The sequence below is a fragment of the Haemaphysalis longicornis genome, unplaced genomic scaffold (genome assembly GCF_048455015.1).
Source record: "Haemaphysalis longicornis isolate Haplotype H1 unplaced genomic scaffold, Haemaphysalis longicornis Haplotype H1 scaffold_10, whole genome shotgun sequence".
NCBI lineage: Eukaryota > Metazoa > Arthropoda > Arachnida > Ixodida > Ixodidae > Haemaphysalis > Haemaphysalis longicornis.
In genome coordinates this window covers 140,782,249-140,800,569 of record NW_027526204.1, presented here as the reverse complement: position 1 = coordinate 140,800,569, position 18,321 = coordinate 140,782,249, and the positions used below count along the sequence as shown (strand labels likewise).

The 18,321-nt window shown below is 46.2% G+C and overlaps 1 protein-coding gene across 4 annotated transcripts in view; it reads left to right on the top strand.

Annotated features, from left to right (window-relative positions):
- The window catches only part of LOC144159505 (chitin deacetylase 8-like), a 39,108-nt gene continuing 20,787 nt past the window's right edge, over positions 1-18,321 (top strand). Inside the window, exons 1-2 of one of the 4 annotated variants that reach the window (XM_077691044.1) lie at positions 1-121; positions 8,811-9,183. In XM_077691044.1, coding sequence (XP_077547170.1) covers positions 8,816-9,183 — 368 coding nt within the window. In that variant the 5' untranslated portion in view covers positions 1-121; positions 8,811-8,815. Of the gene's footprint in view, positions 122-7,473; positions 7,691-8,810; positions 9,184-18,321 lie in introns of those variants that run through there. The other 3 variants (XM_077691045.1, XM_077691042.1, XM_077691043.1) reach the window with 3 other exon arrangements.

The following is an 18,321-nucleotide window of genomic DNA, read 5'->3' as shown; positions in this document are numbered from 1 at the left end:
CAGCTGTACGACGGGGCACCCACATGTGGCGCGACGTCACCATTATTTCAGGGCGTGCGTTGCCACTGCGTACGACACCAGAAAACTTCCGCATCTCGTCTCACAGCCGCTGTTCACAGAGGTAGGTCACAAGCACGTACTGATTCCGGTTTCGGAGCGGTAGACTGTACATCGATTGCTTCTACCAGAATGAGATACAACCTAATTTAGGAATTTCTTTAGGTCTTCGCAATGTCGTTTTAATTTAAGCGAGCTATGCATGATTGAATATCAGCGTGGAAAAAAACAGCACAAAAAAGGAACGAGGAGTAGACAGGACGGCGCTGCACTCACAACTAGTTTATTTTGAAGAAAACGCTGATAATATACATGCATCAGTCTCCCACGCGGCGGTAAATTATTGCAAATTAATAAACAGAAAGAAAAGCACAATCACTCATCCGTCTGCACAAGTGTAATCTATTGCTCTAAGTGGCCATGTAAGGGTGTCACTCAGATAAGCGTATTCCAGGTCATACAGCACTACTGAAGGCTTTGTTTTTTCCGCTCTGATTTTCAATTGATTGTCGGGTTTAACGCGCCAATGCAACGCAGGCGATGAGGCGCGCCGTAGTGGAGGGCTCCGGATTAATTTTGACCACCTGGGGATCTTTAACGCGCGCCGAAATCTCGTACACACGGGCGTTTTTGCTTTTCGCGTCCATCAGAAAGCTGATTTGCAATAATGAACGCTCACCAACTCGCCCGCATCACAGAGCTCTTGAAGCTATGCTTGGTTGCAGGAAAGCCGCAGGGACGTGCTTTATTACACAAATAACCCAAATAACGCTAAATATTTTACTTGTGCGGATGCATCGTTCATTTGTGCAATCTCCGCGCTAAGTTTTTGTGAAAGTCACGCTGACCTAGTCAACTGAGTTTCGCCCTGGTTTGTGTAAAACGCCTGCTCAGCTAGCGAAACGGAAATAATAATGAGCCAGAAGGTGGATGACCAGCGAAGCTCAGGTGACACAGAGTTTTGAACAAAGGTGCAAACTTTGGAGGGAAGTCGAGCTCCGATTAGCCGTCCTTCGAAGTGATTCAGTCTGCGCACATCTATAGGCGTGTCTATTCTTGTTGGAGAATTGGGGAATGACACCTTTCAGCCCAGTGTTCATACTTCCGGCACACTTGAAACTTTCCGACGTTCCGGGGCGTCCGGGATACTGCTCTACTCGTGACCTCATCGTTACCACGAGAGAAAAGAAATTAAATTCCACATGTGCAGGGATTTGTTGAGCTGAAGGAAGTGCGGCGCCAGTTAAACTAAAGCAAGAGTACAAACACACAAACAAGACACCTAAGAAATAAACAAACGCACATGCGTATGAACACCCCACGTTATGAATGCGGTGTTTCGAGCTTTTGCATCAAATTCCGAAGCTTAGTTTCTGAACACACATATTTCTTGACGGACAAAAAAAAAATCCGCGTAATACCCCTAGTCATAAACAGCTTCGCTGTAGAAAAAATGAGGCCTGGTGATTGGCGTCCTGAAACATCGCGGGAAAGTAGCTTACCGTCTTGTTTTTAAAGCATGGTCGAACAACTCACTGCATAAGTGTACTCCTCCTTGTATACCACTTCGGTAGGACTCAGAGTACGGGCAGAAATTTCTTGTGGTTGGCGCTCCAATAGTGCACGCTCTTAGTGCATTCCCGCGTTTTTAGCAACGCGCCCTGCATATTGTGATGATGTTGAGGTTAGAAATATTTCACGACGCGGAAGTAGATGTCAGGAGCAAGAAATCGCGACACTGGTTCGATGGACAAAGAAAACGAACATTTATGCAGGACGGGGAGTTAGGGCAAGGTTAGACGCTAACCAGGGGCGGTATTCTCGAGTTTTGTCCCTTTTGCGTCCCTTTAAAAAGTGTCCCTTTTGGCAAGCCCTGATTGGCTAAAAGCAAACAACCGGAAGTGACGTAACGCAAGCGCAACAAACCTACTGCCAACGCCCACTGCTTAACCGGAAGTACGTCACCATGAAAGGGACTCAAAAGGGACGTTTTCAAAAGGGACAGTTACGAGAATACCGCCCCAGGAGAGTTCTCGCGACTAGAAAGAGTCATACGTGGTCTATGCGCGGAGATGTTGCGGAGCTTGAAGGTGCGAGCGACGCAGACGTCTTCATAACTAATAGCCCGGAACAAGGTACAGCTGCTGAAGAAGCGAGGGCCATATAGAGAAGACACAATAGCACGGTCCGGGGATGAATAGATGCACTGGAGGAAAGGCCACGGCAGGGCGTTGCCAGTGGCGACGTGGTGTCTCGACGTTCGATACCCGCCGTCGTTCCCTGGCCATCCGGCGTGCAACAGCCGCCTACTTTAGACGGGTGTTTGCGAAGGTGATTGATGTCATCCTGCGAACTGGATTTCGCCGTAGTGATAGCTGTGGATTTCTTTATTGGCGAAAATAAGGCAAAGGGCATGAAATGTCTCAAGAGCAAGCACGTTTTGCGGCGCCGTAAAGGACTTCAGTGTCATAGGACGCCGCAACCGCCAAGCAAACGTACACCCCGTAAACAGAGGGTCCTACGCCGTTGCAATTCAGATTTTTGACCACTTTTCATTAAAGTTTAGAGCTGACTACATGTAAAAATAACAGAGCGACTGCTTCAAGCATGACCTATCTGACGTTACGCAGGCTGGTCTATTCTTGCGCCCCCGGCACTTATGAACCAACGCATACTTACCTCAGAAAAAGTGGACGTGCTAATGTTTTGAGGAAATTTCTTAATAAATTGACCGGTTGATATCAACTACATTCTCAGCGAGAAACGTGTTTACTACGCGCGGAAGTAACCTTGAAAGCGATGGCCGCTGGAATTTCTCGTGTTATGTTCGCCGCGATAACTTCGCAGTAAAAATAAAAACAACGCTTCTTTACCACCGTTCCTGTATTTGTTCAGGCATACTCTCGGTCCTGAGTCCCCAACAGCTGTAGAGCACCTGTCTACGGCAGCGGTCAGAACACGATACAAAACAGGGTTTAAGAATATCTGTGTACAGACCTTTGGAATTAGACCCTGACAACGTTCAAAGCACGCGCCGTGTCTAGCACGGGAAGCGCTAGCTGTACTACTGGAGGAGCTCTCGGAGATAAGTGGGATATAATAGGGATAAGCGAAGTTAGAAGGACAGGAGAAGGGGTCATGGAGCTCACTAGCGGGCATATTATGTTACAGTGGACCCCAAGAGATGAAAGAACCATAGAGTTTCATACTAATATATATAGTATGAAATTCTATGGAAAGAACACGGGTGGGATTTTAATCGGCAAAAAAAAAATAGGAGGAGACGTGGAAGAGTTTTTCAGCATTAGCCAGAGAGTCGCAGCTGTTGTGATCAAGCTAAGCAGCGATGCAGGTTGAAGATAGTATATAGCGCCAACAACCAGCTATGATGACGAAGCCGTTCACACTTCCTGAGGACGTGCAATCAGCAATGAAGAAGGCAACAATACAGTTCAATATTGTGATGTGAAACTTCGCGGTAAGAAGGAAATGGGAGAAAGATCAGTAAGAAACTTCGGTATAGACAATCGCAACAGTAGAGGAGATACAATGGTGGTATTTGCAGAGAGAAATGACCTGAGGTTGATGACTGCATTCTTCTACAAACGAAAGAGTAGGACATGGACATGTAGAACCACCAATGGTACAACAAAAAACGAAATTTACTTCATTTTAGGTGAAAACGCAGGCATTGGGCAGAACGTAGAGGGGCTAAATAAGATAAGGAGTACCGATCATTGGATGGTTAGATGCAAGCTAAGGCTGAATCTCAAAAGAGAAGAAAGGAAACTCGAGAAAACTAAGAAACCACGCATGCAGTCAGTCAGAGTCAGATAGCAGCAGTTTAATATAACTCTTCAAAACCAATTTGCGCGAGCGAATTCTGAACGAGCAGAATGAGGTCAGTGTAGACAAGCTAAATGACAACCTAACATCGCCACTCAGTGAATCAGCAGCAGCTGTGGGAAAAGCAACATGTAGGGAACAAACTGGAAAACTAACTAAGAAAACGAAGGAACTAATTGCCAAACGTAGGACCATGAAAGTGTCAAGTACGGCGGATCGGATTGAATTCGCCGAGCTTTTGAAACTGATTAACAGAGGTAAAACAAACGACATTCGAGCATATCTGAAGACAAACGACATTATTTGTTTGCCTTTCTGCGATGTTGCCATCATTTGTACCCTCCTGCCGAAATCCCAATGTGTGATAGCCGTGTCAATAAATAAATAAATAAAATCACAGTAATCGAGTAAACGCTGCAAATTGGGGGAAGTTGGAAAGCCATTAAGGGAAAGCTAGCCATCGGGAAAGAAAGGATGCACGCACTCAGAGACGAGCAGGGCAAGGATACGCACAACTTGGACGAGATAAAAAAGGTAGCGGAACAATTCTTCACCAGTCTGTATGCCAGCGAGGTTAGACCAGGGGAAACTACTGAGAGTACAGGCTCAACTTGCGATGTCCCACTAGTAACTAAAGAGGAAGTTGGAAAGGCTCTCTAACCCTTGAAAATTGAGAAAGCTGCAGGTGATGATGGCATAACCGTGGATCTTTTGAAGGAGGGAGAAGATATTATCCTGGGAAAGCTTGCTGTTATATTTTCAGATCACTTGAAGACTCAAAAAGTGCCCATACCCTGTAAAATCCCTTCTGGGAGCCTACTCTCAATTGTTTACAAGCTGTTTACCAAAGTTATAGTAAGCCACGTAGGTGGCCGCCTCAATTCCCATCAACCCAGAGAGCAGACTGGTTTTAGAAAGGGGTACTCAACCATGGATCACATCCATGTCGTCAATCGAGTGATAAAAGAATCTGCAGAGCACACTAAAGTTTTTTGCATGCTACTTATAGATTATGTGAAAGCGTTTGACTCCGTACTCACCGCAGCCGTGCTAGAAGCACCAAAAGACCAGGGAATAGAAGAAACCTACATAAGACATCTAGAAGGCATATATAAAGATGCACGGGCAGGAGAACCCTCCACAAGCAAAGCGATAAATTTCCGCTCCGACTGCAGGGAGTAAAACGGGGAGATAGCTCGCCAAAACTATCCACAGCATGCCTGGAGGGGGTATTTAGAAAGATTGACTGTGAAAACATAGAATTAAGGATAAAAGGAAAATACTTGAGCCATTTGAGATTTGCGGGCGACGTTGTCTCGCTGAGTGAGACTGCTGTACACATGCAAACAACGCTTGAGAAACTACAATCAGAAAACACGGCCGTCGGGCTAAAAATAAATATGAAGAAATCAAAATAATGGGAAACAAGCATGCAAAAAACGTCCTCTTCAGTTTCGAAAACAAAACAGTAGAATTAAAAGAATATAGCTACCTCGGTCAGATGGTTAGTGCTGACCCAAACCACGAGAGAGAAATCCCGCGCAGAATAGGTATGGGTTGGGGGGGGGCACTTGGCAAGCACTCCCAAATAATGAAAGGTAAGCAGGAATTTCTTGTGACGCGCGCCCGGGCCGCCGTAGCACAGCGTGTACTACCGGACTAGGATGTCCACCCACCGCCTACGGTCGCACTTCACGTAATGACACAAATAAAACGTTTTCCAATCAATCCAATAAGCCACCTCTCTCACTCAGAAAGAAAATCTAGAACCAGTGCATACAGGCCGGTGATGACATATGGAGCTGAAACTTGGGGCCTTACTAAACAGCTAGAAAGCAAACTTAGGTCAGTTCGAGGGGCCGTGGAACGAATAATGTTAGGGGTAGCACTCAGGGACAGAAACCTAGATCAAAGGACAAACTAGAGTAGACAATATCATAGTGCAAATAAAGAAAAAGAAACAGACTTGGGCTGGCCATTTAGTGAGACTAACCGATAACCGGTGGACAATTAGGGTAACAGAGTGGATACCAAGAGATGGGTATTGAAGAAGGGGTTGCCATTAACAAAGAAAGGGGAGGGATGAAACAAAGAAATTCGGGGGTAAACTGTGGACTCAAGCAGCGCAGGACAGGAGCGGTTGGAAGTCAATGGGAGAGGCCCTCGTACTGCAGTGTACCTGAGTAGGGTGACGATGGTGATGATAACTACATGAGACGACGACGGCAGAAGACGCCGAAGGCCCGAGCCCCTAAGGGGCCTCGCTCCTCAAAAAAGACCAATTTACACCCGTCTTCCGCGCACGCACATACAACAAAATTTAAACAAGGACTTCCTTTACGCGATGACCTCTGCATATCCCTCGTTCGCTGATCATGAAGTGGTGAACATGCTAAAAATCGAAAGAAGTTCGTTGAAAGAAAAGAATTAGGGTAAGTTTTTCAACAGCTCACAACATAATACTTTTTGCGCACACCACAAAGTCTCCAGTCACAGCATAACTACACCATCGTTGTCTGCTCGGCCGCCCGTCACGCAGTTTGGGATGCACCTACGGGACGACGCAGTAGTCTTATTGCACGGTGTCAGTACTCACGAATAAAACGCCAGGACGCTGACCACAAGTGAATAGCTTAAAATGATTATCGTTTCGGCTCCTCCACGGGGCCCTTGCTTACGACCATGGCTCCCGTGACCAATTGCCATGAACCCGATTCACGTCAACATCAATGCCATTGCGCTTAAAGATGCTGACACGGAGAAGAATTTCGTAAGTCAATGGGTTCTTGAAAGTATGTGCCCGTAGCTCAATAATGAACTCAAATGAGTCGTCGAGGGTGCGAATGTGGGTAGCCGTAGTCGTATACAAGAAATTTATTGCGTGAATATAACGTGGACTTAGTTTGAAATGGTGGTAAGGTGGTGATTTTGTAGAGCGTGATAGCCAGAGAAGGCGGGGAGTGGCGTCAGTTCGGACTGAAGACGACTTTCCTACAATTGCTGAACGCGGCGATTACGCAGGAAGGTGTTAGCTCGGAGAATGGGCTTTGATCTTGGTGAAGGAGACCCGATACAGAGCAGAGCATGGTGAGGCATTCGTTGGCTGAGATGAGCCACGGACGCAGACAGACATCGGCAAAATTTCATTATGGCGACTTTCTTTTGAAGAGAAAAAAAGCCGACCTGAATTCGCTTTATTGCAATTTTCCCAAATCAGATGACAGTATACACGAGATGAGAGCGAATAAGAAAAAAACAGTATTTTGTTTTATAACTTACCGCGGTAAAACATCTTGAATCGTATCATGGAGCTAGAATATTTTAGTCCACCCATAGACAACGCGGTCGGTCTCACTCGGTCGGACTCGACGAATTCAACAGGGATTGGTGACCGCCAACTTTTTTTTTCAACTTCACCTAATTCACGATATGCGCGGTAATGCGCGGTAAATAATAAATTTTGTTTTCTTTATATTTAGGGGTACCTCGGTTCAGTGTGGCAGCAGTGTTTACGTGTGCGAGTTTCCCACTTCCTGTGTATTTCGTACGAAGGCCATTTAGCAACAAGCCACTTACTTCCAGCTGTTGCGACGACGCACGCCTGCCGTTGTAAATCGCTGCGCATGACGGCCAGCATAGGAACAACGGATCAATTCTGTGGCTGCCCTGCGTTCCACGGGCATAAAGGTAAACAGAGTCAAGGGCTGCAGCGCATCGTCATTCAGTGTGTCAGCAGTGCCCGCGGATACGAGCCTCCCACGTAATAGCTGTTGTACTTCGTTCACAGGTTTGTACACGGATCGCTTTTCTTCCAAAAATTGTAGAATTTTCAGCTGCTGAGATTTTCGCGCCATTCCCGTTATGCCGCCTAACGCTGACCTATCAAAAGAAGACGAAACTTTTTGAGTCGAAAAGCCCCCGACGCACGACAACCTGAAAACGTTTACGAGGTCTGCCAAAATACCTTAAAGAGGGAAATTAAAACCTAATCAAGAAAAACAAGCTTCTTCTGGAAGCAGGAAACAAAGAGCTGGCTAAGCGTGTGTGGATCTCGAACAATATTGGCGTACCAACAGCGCAGAGATTCCAGGTGGTCTTTTCTGGGAGCGAAAGTTGCTTCCAAGGGACTGTGCAACTGACGATAAACGCTTTCAGTATTCACTCCGTGGCTGGAAGTAGTGGGTAGGGTGCGGTGATTCCCGCTAGAACAAAGCCTTGTAATTTCTAAGCCCCTTGTACGTTGTTTTGTGATGGTCGGGATAGTCATCAATTACCGGATTGGTAGCCGTGCTCCTTCAGCGCTTGCTTTTTTTCGCCTCGTAGCAGCTGCCCATAGATAATAAGGCTGACCACAGTAAGTCGCACCAGCGTACTTTACCCTGCCCCTCACACCAGCGTGCTCTAATGTGGGAAGAAACCTCGTAAGCATGGATTTTGTCGTTTTCATTTCTTGCAAGATTACAGCCATGACAGGTGGGAACAGAACCGACGGCCCAGGGCTATTGGCATCTGCAGCGAAGCACGTACGTCAGGACAATACTAATTTATTTCCCCAGGCAGTCGGTTGTGAGCAACGAGCGACGCATAGACTCGCACACCTCGGCCATTTGTTTACTACATTGGTTCGGTTATACAAGTTACCACTTGCCTACATCGTAGGGATATTTAGAATGACCTTCTGAGTGAGCACGGAGATTCGTTCGTTTAGAGCGGGTCTCCAGGAGAAATTGAAAGCAGTACCTGTTGCAGCCGTAGCACTGCGTCTGCAAAGTGTGCTACGGGGAAATGCACTCGTCCCCACTGTGTCCTCCCCCCTGAGTACATCAGTGACTTAACGCTAAACTTGGTAGAGATAAATATCATGGTGACGCCTCCTCAGAATCAACACAAACGCATCATGACTGCAGGTACAATGACGGTAGTACATGCCCGCCTGCTGTACCTGATCGGCATGTGCTGCGCTGCCGGCGCCGCTGTACGTGCAAGGTGCGATCCGAGCAAGTGTCGTCTGGAGGACAACTGCCTCTGCATGAGCAGCCAGCCCCCGGGAAACCTGAGCGTGCAGGAGATGCCCCAGTTCGTGATGCTGACCTTCGACGATGCGGTCAACGAGGAGAACATGGATTTCTACCGCCACCTTCTGGCACCGGGTAAACGGAAGAACAGGGCAAACGGCTGCAACATGGTCGCCACATTCTTCGTCTCGGCAGGGTTCACCGATTACAGCTTCGTGCACGAGCTGCACAGCGTCGGGAACGAGATCGCGCTGCACTCGATCACGTGAGAGAAAACTGTTGGTTGGTTGTTTTTAATTTATAGGTCAGTCAACCCGCCGATCGATCGACTTACTGATAAATTCATATATTCAATAAATAAATGATAAAGTGACTGGGTGGGTGGAAAACGAAGTTCATATAACCAACCGGAACATTCTGCTCCGCACAGCGAGTAGCTTTCCAGCAGGTTATACCGATGGCTCTACCGCATAGATGTAACACAAATCTGTCAAATAGTCCGTCCGTACCTAACGGAAGCTCCTCACCTTGACTAAATCCTAGTTTTTGCAACGTCGGTAATTGCACTAGGCCCGTCTTCCCCCGGTAGTGTGGACAGCCAGTCTACGCCCCTTTGCCCTTTCCACCACAACATTGTAATGGCAGACAGCGCTTCCCGGGGTGTCCCTGGTGTGGAAGGCACTATTCGTCACCTCTGGTTTGAATTCCAGCGTTCTAGAACCGAGAAATAAAAAAAAATCGATTCAAGGGCAGGCAAACGGCAGCGGTAACGACGTGTAAGCCAGCGAACTGACCCCGTATTCTTCGGGTTACAGGTTAGCGCCTGTCATAATTCGTGCATTTTCAATCAGAGCCACTCGCATGCACTGCTGCTACCCCTGCTGTTTGCTGGTTGTTTGCTAGCCTGAGTCCCACCCTTGATTTTACCTCTTTTGCTGGGGAGAATGTCGAAGACTGATGTGTGTCCCCAATGTGAGCAGGCAATAACTCCTGATGCATGTAAAACCACATGTTCTGAGTGCCCACGCTCGTACCGCCTCGGGGAATGCAGTGGCTTGAAACCTGCATCTCACAGAGCGATAACCTCACCTTAGTTAAAAGCATGTGGCTGTGTAGCCTGCCAAACAGTGGAAACTAGCGCAGGTGCCACTAATGATTCTGTTGCTGAACGACTAAAGGCTTACGACAGACAACTCGCCGAAATGCTAAGGAAGCTAGACGACCTTTTGACCATGAAACAAATTGTAGACAACCTTGAGAAGTTCGCAGAAGCGCTTTCAAAAAAGTACCGTGAAATTCTAGCCACCCAAAAGAAGCACCCAAACGAGATAGAGAACCTGAAAAACAGTTTGAACAAAATCGAGGCACAGAATCGCAGCAAAGCGCTCGCTGATCTGCAACTCGATATTGACGAGGTTGAGTGGCGAAACCTGAAAATGAACCTGGAATTCCATAGCATCCCTGTCACGCAAAATGAAAAGCTGTCAGCAAAATTTAATGCTATGCCTGACATTCTTCAGACTAGCAAGCTGATTGAGCAGGACGTAGATGTCATACACAGAATGCCTTCAAAACCTGACAATGTCCCAGGAATCATTGTGCGGTTTGAAAATCTAGCAACGCGTGAGGCATGGTTCCGCAGCTGAGGAAAGTTGAAGGAAGCTCGCGATGATTGTTTCATCCTTGAAAACCTAACAAAAAAGTGCGCGCCAATCCACCCTGAGAATTTGGTTCGAAAGCGAAGCTTTAAACGACACCCATTACGATTACCCATATGACGTCGCTTAAATTCACACACGTGGCTCTACAAAGAGTGAAACCAGAGACAAGTGAAATGCACTTAACCACACCATTTACTACTTTAAAGAGATATTATTTGCTAAGGTCAGATCAATTCAAGATCCAGGAATGCTGGTTGGTTGAGTTGTACTGATAAAACACGTGAGTGAAAGCTCTTTTTTTATAAAATGAAAGGAAGCTCAATTCCGGTGTTCGATGATTTCACTTCTTTCCGTCTCTGCCGCCGACCTCGTCGCCTCCGTCGGCGGCGGCAGAGACGGACGAGAAGTGAGATGCCATGCGTTGGTGTGAGCTTCCTTTAATTTCTACTCGGCGCGAGAGCCCGCGTGGCGCTATCACGTGGTATTCAGCGAGAATGCAGGTGGTAAACCCGCAGATGTGCTTGCTGAGTGCAGCGTCTGTCTCCCCTGCCTCCGCGTGGGCTCGTAGCTGAATTGATTCGGCTTCCGGCTTCCGAGCGGGGCGGTCGCAGGATGGCTAGCTCTCAGCTAGGTGACGCAACGGCCGTTGGGGGCCGGGATGAATCGTTATCGGAACCCCCGCCCGGGCTGGTTCTTTTGCACAGTATTAACCAACTGGCCCAGCATTTTGCCCTCTTGACCGCTTTTTGTTGCCGGCTTTTTCTTCTGGCAAAGGAATGAAACTTTGCGTAGTTTTGCATTGCGACTTGTCGCCCGCCCATACCGCGTGGAAGATTTTCGGAACCCGTTTCAAGTGGTGGGGCTGTTGAAGGACGTCACCGGCATCGGCTCTTATCAGATGGGCCACGTTTGGCTTGTCAGCTTACGGACGGAAGAAGACAAGGAACGACTGCTCGCCAAAGGAATCTTGCAAGTAAAGGGGCGTTTCTGCACCGTCGTAAACCCGACGAAGCAAAAAGTGACTTTTAAAGTCCACTGGGTACCTTTCTTCATGCCGAACGAGGCCCTTCGTCGGGCGTTCAGCGAATTCGATGAGATTCAGGAAGTACGCCGGGAAGGCTGGAGTTCGTCAACGTGGTTCGGCAAGGCGAATTCAACGACTCGCGTCGTTCGGGTGATGCTGAGAGAAAAAAACCACACCGTAAGCACTTCCTAATCTCTTCAAAGTGGAGGGAGAGTCCGTGCTGGGGGTTGTGCCTGGACGGGCACACGTGTGTCTCAGGCGCCGACGGAGCGGCCACATACGGGGGGAATGTAGGACTCCGCGATGGTCGCGGTGCCATGCCTTCGGGCATCTGCGCCGGGACTGCGTGAGGAGCTACACCAGTGTGAAGAATAAATGGACGCAGAAGAGGCGACAAAGTCTGCACCATCGAGGGACTACGAGGTGTATGTTGCTAACGCGTGGGAGCAACGATGGGGACGCTTCCGACAGCGAAGGCCACCGTGGAGACGACGGTGACGACCCAAGGTGACGACCCGCAACCCTTCAAACATGAGGAAGAGAACAACGCAGAGAACGGCACTCGGGCAGACATTGCCTCAGCCACAGAGACCTCAGAGGCGCGGCCAAAGCGACGTCGCAACGACGGACCGGTGATGACAGAGGCGGGCATTGAAAGAAAACATCGGGCGGCAGAAAAGAAATGGTTGGTGGTGGGTCGTGGGGGGCGTGTCCTCAAGAACGGCGCTGCACGTCGTCGTCGCCTGTTCGCGACCCCAAACCACCAAAGTAAGTGCTGCGTATGGGCAGATTCTGTTAATTGTGTCGTTATCTGTATGAACCATGCTTTCATCCTACTTAATGCAAGCAATGACTTTGCTTCCTACACGACTACGCGCGGCCACTCTAAATATTAGAGATATTGCATCTGGACGCCGGCAGTACCAAGTCAGACGGCTTTTGCTAGAAAGTGACCTTGATTTACTTGCAGTGTAAGAGACCAAAATTAATAGCGAGAGTGGGACTGACCTTCCGTGATCATTATTAGGTATGTGTGAGTCACGCAACGGGAAACTCGGCAGGATGCTGTCTGTTCCTGCGGAATTCAGTAGGCATTGAGGTGCAGAGTGTTGTTTCATGCGGTTCTGGGCGTTTCGTTGTCGCGGATTGGGAAAAAAGAATTTAGAACTGTCTGTGTGTACGCGCCAGCGAAAGCCAAGCCACGCATGAAGTTTTTCGAAGAACTAACGAAGTTCTTTGCCTGCGATAGGAGCCTAATTGTTATGGGTGATTTCAATGGTGTCTTCAGTAAATGTGACCGTTCAAATAAGAATGCCCCTGCGGACACTAGTGCACAGTTTTTGGAAGCCAGGATCTCTGAAAACAGTTTGCATGACGTAACCACGTTTGTGACAGTTCCAAAGAGGACGTTAAGTTCACCCACTTCCAAGGATTTAGCCACGCACGTTTGAGCCGTACCTACATGTCCTCAGAACTGGTCTGAGTGTCTTACAATTACCCGTAGAGCCACAGGCTTTTAGTGACCACTGTCTCGTTTCATCACTGGGGGAAAAGTTTGGAGAAAAGCGAAATCGAACTGGGATTTGTGGAAAATGAACAAAACTTGTGGAGGACAGCGTTTTTGTGGAGTGTTAGAAACAGACTGCACGATAACTAGACCAGAATTGTCAGAGTGCCGGCGAAGCATGGGAGCGGTTCAAGCAAGACGTAAAGATTACAGCGATTGAGAGGGCCGGCAAGCTTTGCTATTTAGAAAAAAAAATTAGGAAAAAGATTTATATGTAGCTATTAATGGAACTAACTCAAGAAGAAACCAAAACACCAGGGTATTTTGGCGAAGATATTCGGAACATAAAAGCCAAGATCAAAAAGCTAGAAGTTGAAAAATACAAAGGACCCGCTATCAGGGCCCGTGTCGAGAGGTTGCTAGTCGGAGAGCAGCCAACTCAGCCGGCACTGGCTGACGAAAAACGTTACGCACGTAAGCAGGAGATAACACAAATAGAACATTATGGGGTGATGAAGCAGGTCCAAAGTGATATAAAAAAAAGCCTCCACGGAATATTACACCACGCTTTTCAGCTGAAAAACGATAAAAAGTGGATATGAAACTAAGTTTCTACAGCTTCTACCAGCTCTTGACAATGACAATACACAAAGTTTGAATCCCCAATTAGCAGACAAGAAAATGAAGACGCAATTGATAAATTAAAATATGGGAAATCACATGGACCTGACGGATTCAATGCAGCTTTTTATAAAATGTTCAAGTCAGATGTAGCTACTTTTTTGCACACCATTTACGCTTACAGTAATGTGAATGGATGTCTGCCACCGTCTTTCAGTAACGGGCCACGATACTTATCCCAAAAAGAGAGGAGGCAGAAAAATTAAGCAAGGTGACTGGTTACCTGCCTTTTAAATTAACCAACATTGACTACAAAGTATTTATGAAGGTGTTAACGAAATGACTACAATCTGTCATCACAAACTTCGTCGGACCACCCCAGACATGCGGCGTCCGAGGGAGGAGCATATGCACAAACATACACGCGGGACGCAGCACTCTGGAGGGCTGTGATCCCGACCACAGGAACGTAGCTTTGTAACAAATTGACCTAGAAAAAGCCTTCGATAGGGCATCTCATGCATTCTATTTGCAGTTTTCGGCTACGGTAAAGTGGGTTCGATGGTATTTGAAGGAATAAAGATGGCATACAAAAATTGCTCTACCAATAAACAAAGAGCTAACTGGAAGAATAAACGTAAATGCATCAGTTCGTCAAGGATGCCCAATGTCGCCTTTACAGTTTGCGCTTTACTTGGAATCATTATGCAGAAAGATAATTAAAAGTAGCAAAATAGATGGGTTTGCTTTAGAGGATGCCGAAGTAAAAGTACTCGCGTATGCAGACGACGTGGCCGTATTTTGTAACGGTCTGGAAAGCGTAACAAACACGTTATCTGTGACAAGAGATTTCTGCCAGCTAAACTGGCGGTAGTGCGAGTTTGGCATCTGGCATGGTGAGTGGCCGGAGACACCCGCCGTTTATGATAACTTAGAGTGGTCAACAATGCCCGCCAAGTATTTGGGAGTGCCTAAAGTTTAGTATAACCTCCTTGCGTTCGACGAATACCGAGAGAATACGATGTATTGGCGGGAGAAAGAACAAGAAATGGCGCGCAGACAAATGCATGGGCAGGCTGCTACGCATCGATCTTCGTGAGAGCGACCATATGCAACATGTTTCTTTTTGCTATATTATGGCACGTCATGCAGGCAATGCTCTGTACGCGAACTAACATTCAGAGATTTCATCGGATGTTTTCCGTATTTGTATGGTAATCGTCTTTCGTGCGAACAAAGCGCAGTAACTTGTTTCGAACGTTAAAGGTGGGGGCCTGAAACTTCCTAATCTGCTCGTAAAACAGTTGGTGTCAAGGTTTGTTTCTACGCGATCACTGTGACCCATTTATACGAACATTCATTCATGTTAGACTATCCTCTGCATTGCCCAATTAAATTGTGTCAACAAAAGGTGTCCAACAATACGCTACCAGTGGATACTTACGTGAAGTTGTGTCGTCTTACCGGTTTTTGAATCCACGATTTCCACTAGACTACTTGGCACAGGTTACACGCAAGCGTCTGAATTGCAATGTAATTGAACTTTTATGCCCGTAACCGATGTACAGGAGCCTTTACGGCGAGGTCAGGCTAACAACGTCCTTGAGTTAAGCGCATGCCAGTAACAGGAGGGGGAGGATGAAAACTTTCTTTTTTAAGTTACACACACAGACATTGCCAGTTTTAACATAATTACATGAAAGGGGATGTTTTTGTCGTGGGGATACGACTGAAGGCTTTGTACAAAGCCAGAAAATGTACAGTATGTCTTCGTGGATTGATGGGATGCGGTGTTTTTTTTGGGATGTCCTCCAACGAACATTCCACAAACATCTGCCACTGACACCATATGGAATGCGTCACCTTGACGTAAAACACGATGTCATACCATATGTTTCTCCTGCTCAGCCTTCATGCCAAATGGAGGAGCAGAATGGCTGTACGAAACAGACGTGGACGCGATGCCTGTGCTTAATTATTTCAGCGAAAATGTGTGTAAGCTTAGAGAAATGTACTCCGCACAGGGGTGTGATGATGATGCGTTGAGAATCATGAATGATTTAGTTGTGATGAAAGTGCACAAATGTTAGCTTTCTGCTTAAAGCAAGGCAGAGTGTTATTAACATCAACCTAGCTGGTTGAGCATGTGACTGTTGTGTTATGCCAAGTTAGGCAATAAATGTAACTTTACAAAATGGGCTCGTAGCTCAATCGGTAAGGCAACGGGCTCTCGCTCCATTTCTCCATTCGTTCCAGGTTCGATTCCTGGCGGTGCCAGATAGTTATTTTGTTTATTCGCGGGAGTTTTCTGTTGACACCAACGGTCGCGACAGAACCCTTTGGGGGGTAGAGTTAAAAGGCTTCGCTTTAAAAAGAGCATAGCCTTGCTGTCGGCAGCCCGAGAGTGGGCGCGTACCACCGATTATCAGCATGCATGGCACAGGGACGGAAAGGTCCGAGTGCGCAAGACTGACGGCGCAACCGAGATAACTGTACGGACCATGGACGACTTGCACAAAATTGCAACTTGAGGCTCTTGATGCGGTATGACTGAAGACTACGTTCCGCAATGGGCAGCGGTTATTTTGAGCCAGAAACTATTTTCAGTGATGAAGAATACAACAAAAGAGCCTTAAAATGCTTTCACCTCAATTTACAATTTGCTACTAAGAAATTTCATGATCTTGACCATTTTCATTTGATTGATTGTAAGGTTTAACCTATCGAAGCAACGCAGGCGATGAGGCGCGCCGTAGTGGAGGGCTCCGGATTATATTTGACCACCAGGGGATGTTCAACGTGCGCCGAAATCTCGCACACACGGGCGTTTTTGCTTTTCGCCATCTTGACCATTTGTTTTCTCGTTTTGGCTTTGAGTTTTATGTTATGTTCACGGAAACTTGGTATAGAAATAATTCACCTCTATTTGAACTGCCCTCCTATACCACCTTTTTTTTTAAACACAACCTCTACACGGGGCGGTGGGATATCAATCCTGCTAAAATCAAACCATTCTAGAGACATAATAGACGAACTTTCTTGTGTGAAAAATGACTCTGATATACTAACAACAAAACCAACAACTTTGTCTTCTAAACAGTTTACTGTTCCGAAAACTACGTACAATTTATGTCTATGCTAGAGAAAGTACTTACTTTTGTAAAAAAGAATCGATGCCAGTTGTTTGATTGACCTTTTTCTCGTCTACAGCAGTAAATTACCAACGCTCTCAGGCCCGATATTAACAACACGATATTAAAAGATAATAAGTGACCACTTAGCCACATTTGTTTTATGCTAAGCAGAACTCCCAGCAGTAAGACACCGTATAGAAGACCGTACTTGCATTCATAATATAACGACCATAACGCTCGCTCGATTTAGGCAACGATATCACAAATATATGGGCAAGATGTTTACAAAGAATTTAGTGGTTAAATGATTATAAATACTTCATTGAAATTTACAAGGACATTTATTGCCAACGTTTGATTTCAAGCAATCAGTGCAAAAATAAAAATAGAAAACCATAGATACCTGCGGAGGACATTGCAAAAATTAAGCAAAAAAAAAAAAAACAAATTATAAGATCTTCGTCGATAAGAATGATCATAAATTGTTTGCTGAATTTAAAATGTTTCGAAATAAACTTCAAAATGAACTAAATAAGGCCGAGGAAGCCTACTTTTTACTTCTTGCAAAGGCAAAACAGAACGTACATGGAAAATGATTAGCACACTTCTAAACCGGCGCAGGCCGAACAGCTTGCCGTCTGAGATCGTACATGATAACACTGTGCTTATAACTGATTCCCTTGCGAACGCTTTCACTGGTCATTTTGAAAGCATGTCTCAGGCCATCACGAGTCCTGTTTCATACGATCACGTGGAGAGCAGTATAAATTCTGCTATTGGCCTAGAACCGGTTCAGGTCAATGAAGCAATGCACGTTTTCCAGAGTCTGTGATAGCGATAATATACAGATAGGACTTGTCAAACATGGTATCGTACAGATTACCCAAGTACTTACATTTACCTTTAACCTTGCGGCCGAACAAGCAGGTTTACCATCATGAATGCAAACTGCGAAAGTTATGTACATAGGAAAGGTAAAAAAATTTGGTACTTATACGTCTTTTCTCAATTCCTCCAGTATTCGGCAAAGGATTTGAAAAAGTTACTTTGTTAAGAGTAGTCAATTTTGCTAACAAATACAAAATCTTCACAGACTCGCAGTACGGGTTTATACGTCCGCAGTCGCGCTCTACTGAACTGGTCCTAATTACACAAAGGAATTTCTTTTAGAATCACTAGAAAAACAAAACGGTGCACTTGCCCTCTTTGTAGATTTCACGAAAACCTTCGACTCCCTGTCGCATTATATTCTATTTAAAAAGCTAGAAGCATATTGTTTTTTTATTTATTTATACTGTAACCCTCACTTGAGGGTCATTACAGGGAGGAGTACAAACAAGGAAACAATACACAATGGCTAAACATACATTAGGTTTCGTGTTGCCGGTAGAGCAATTCTAGCGAACACTCAAACGCTTTGACATTGGAACTAGCAACAGCATACTCTGGAAGTATA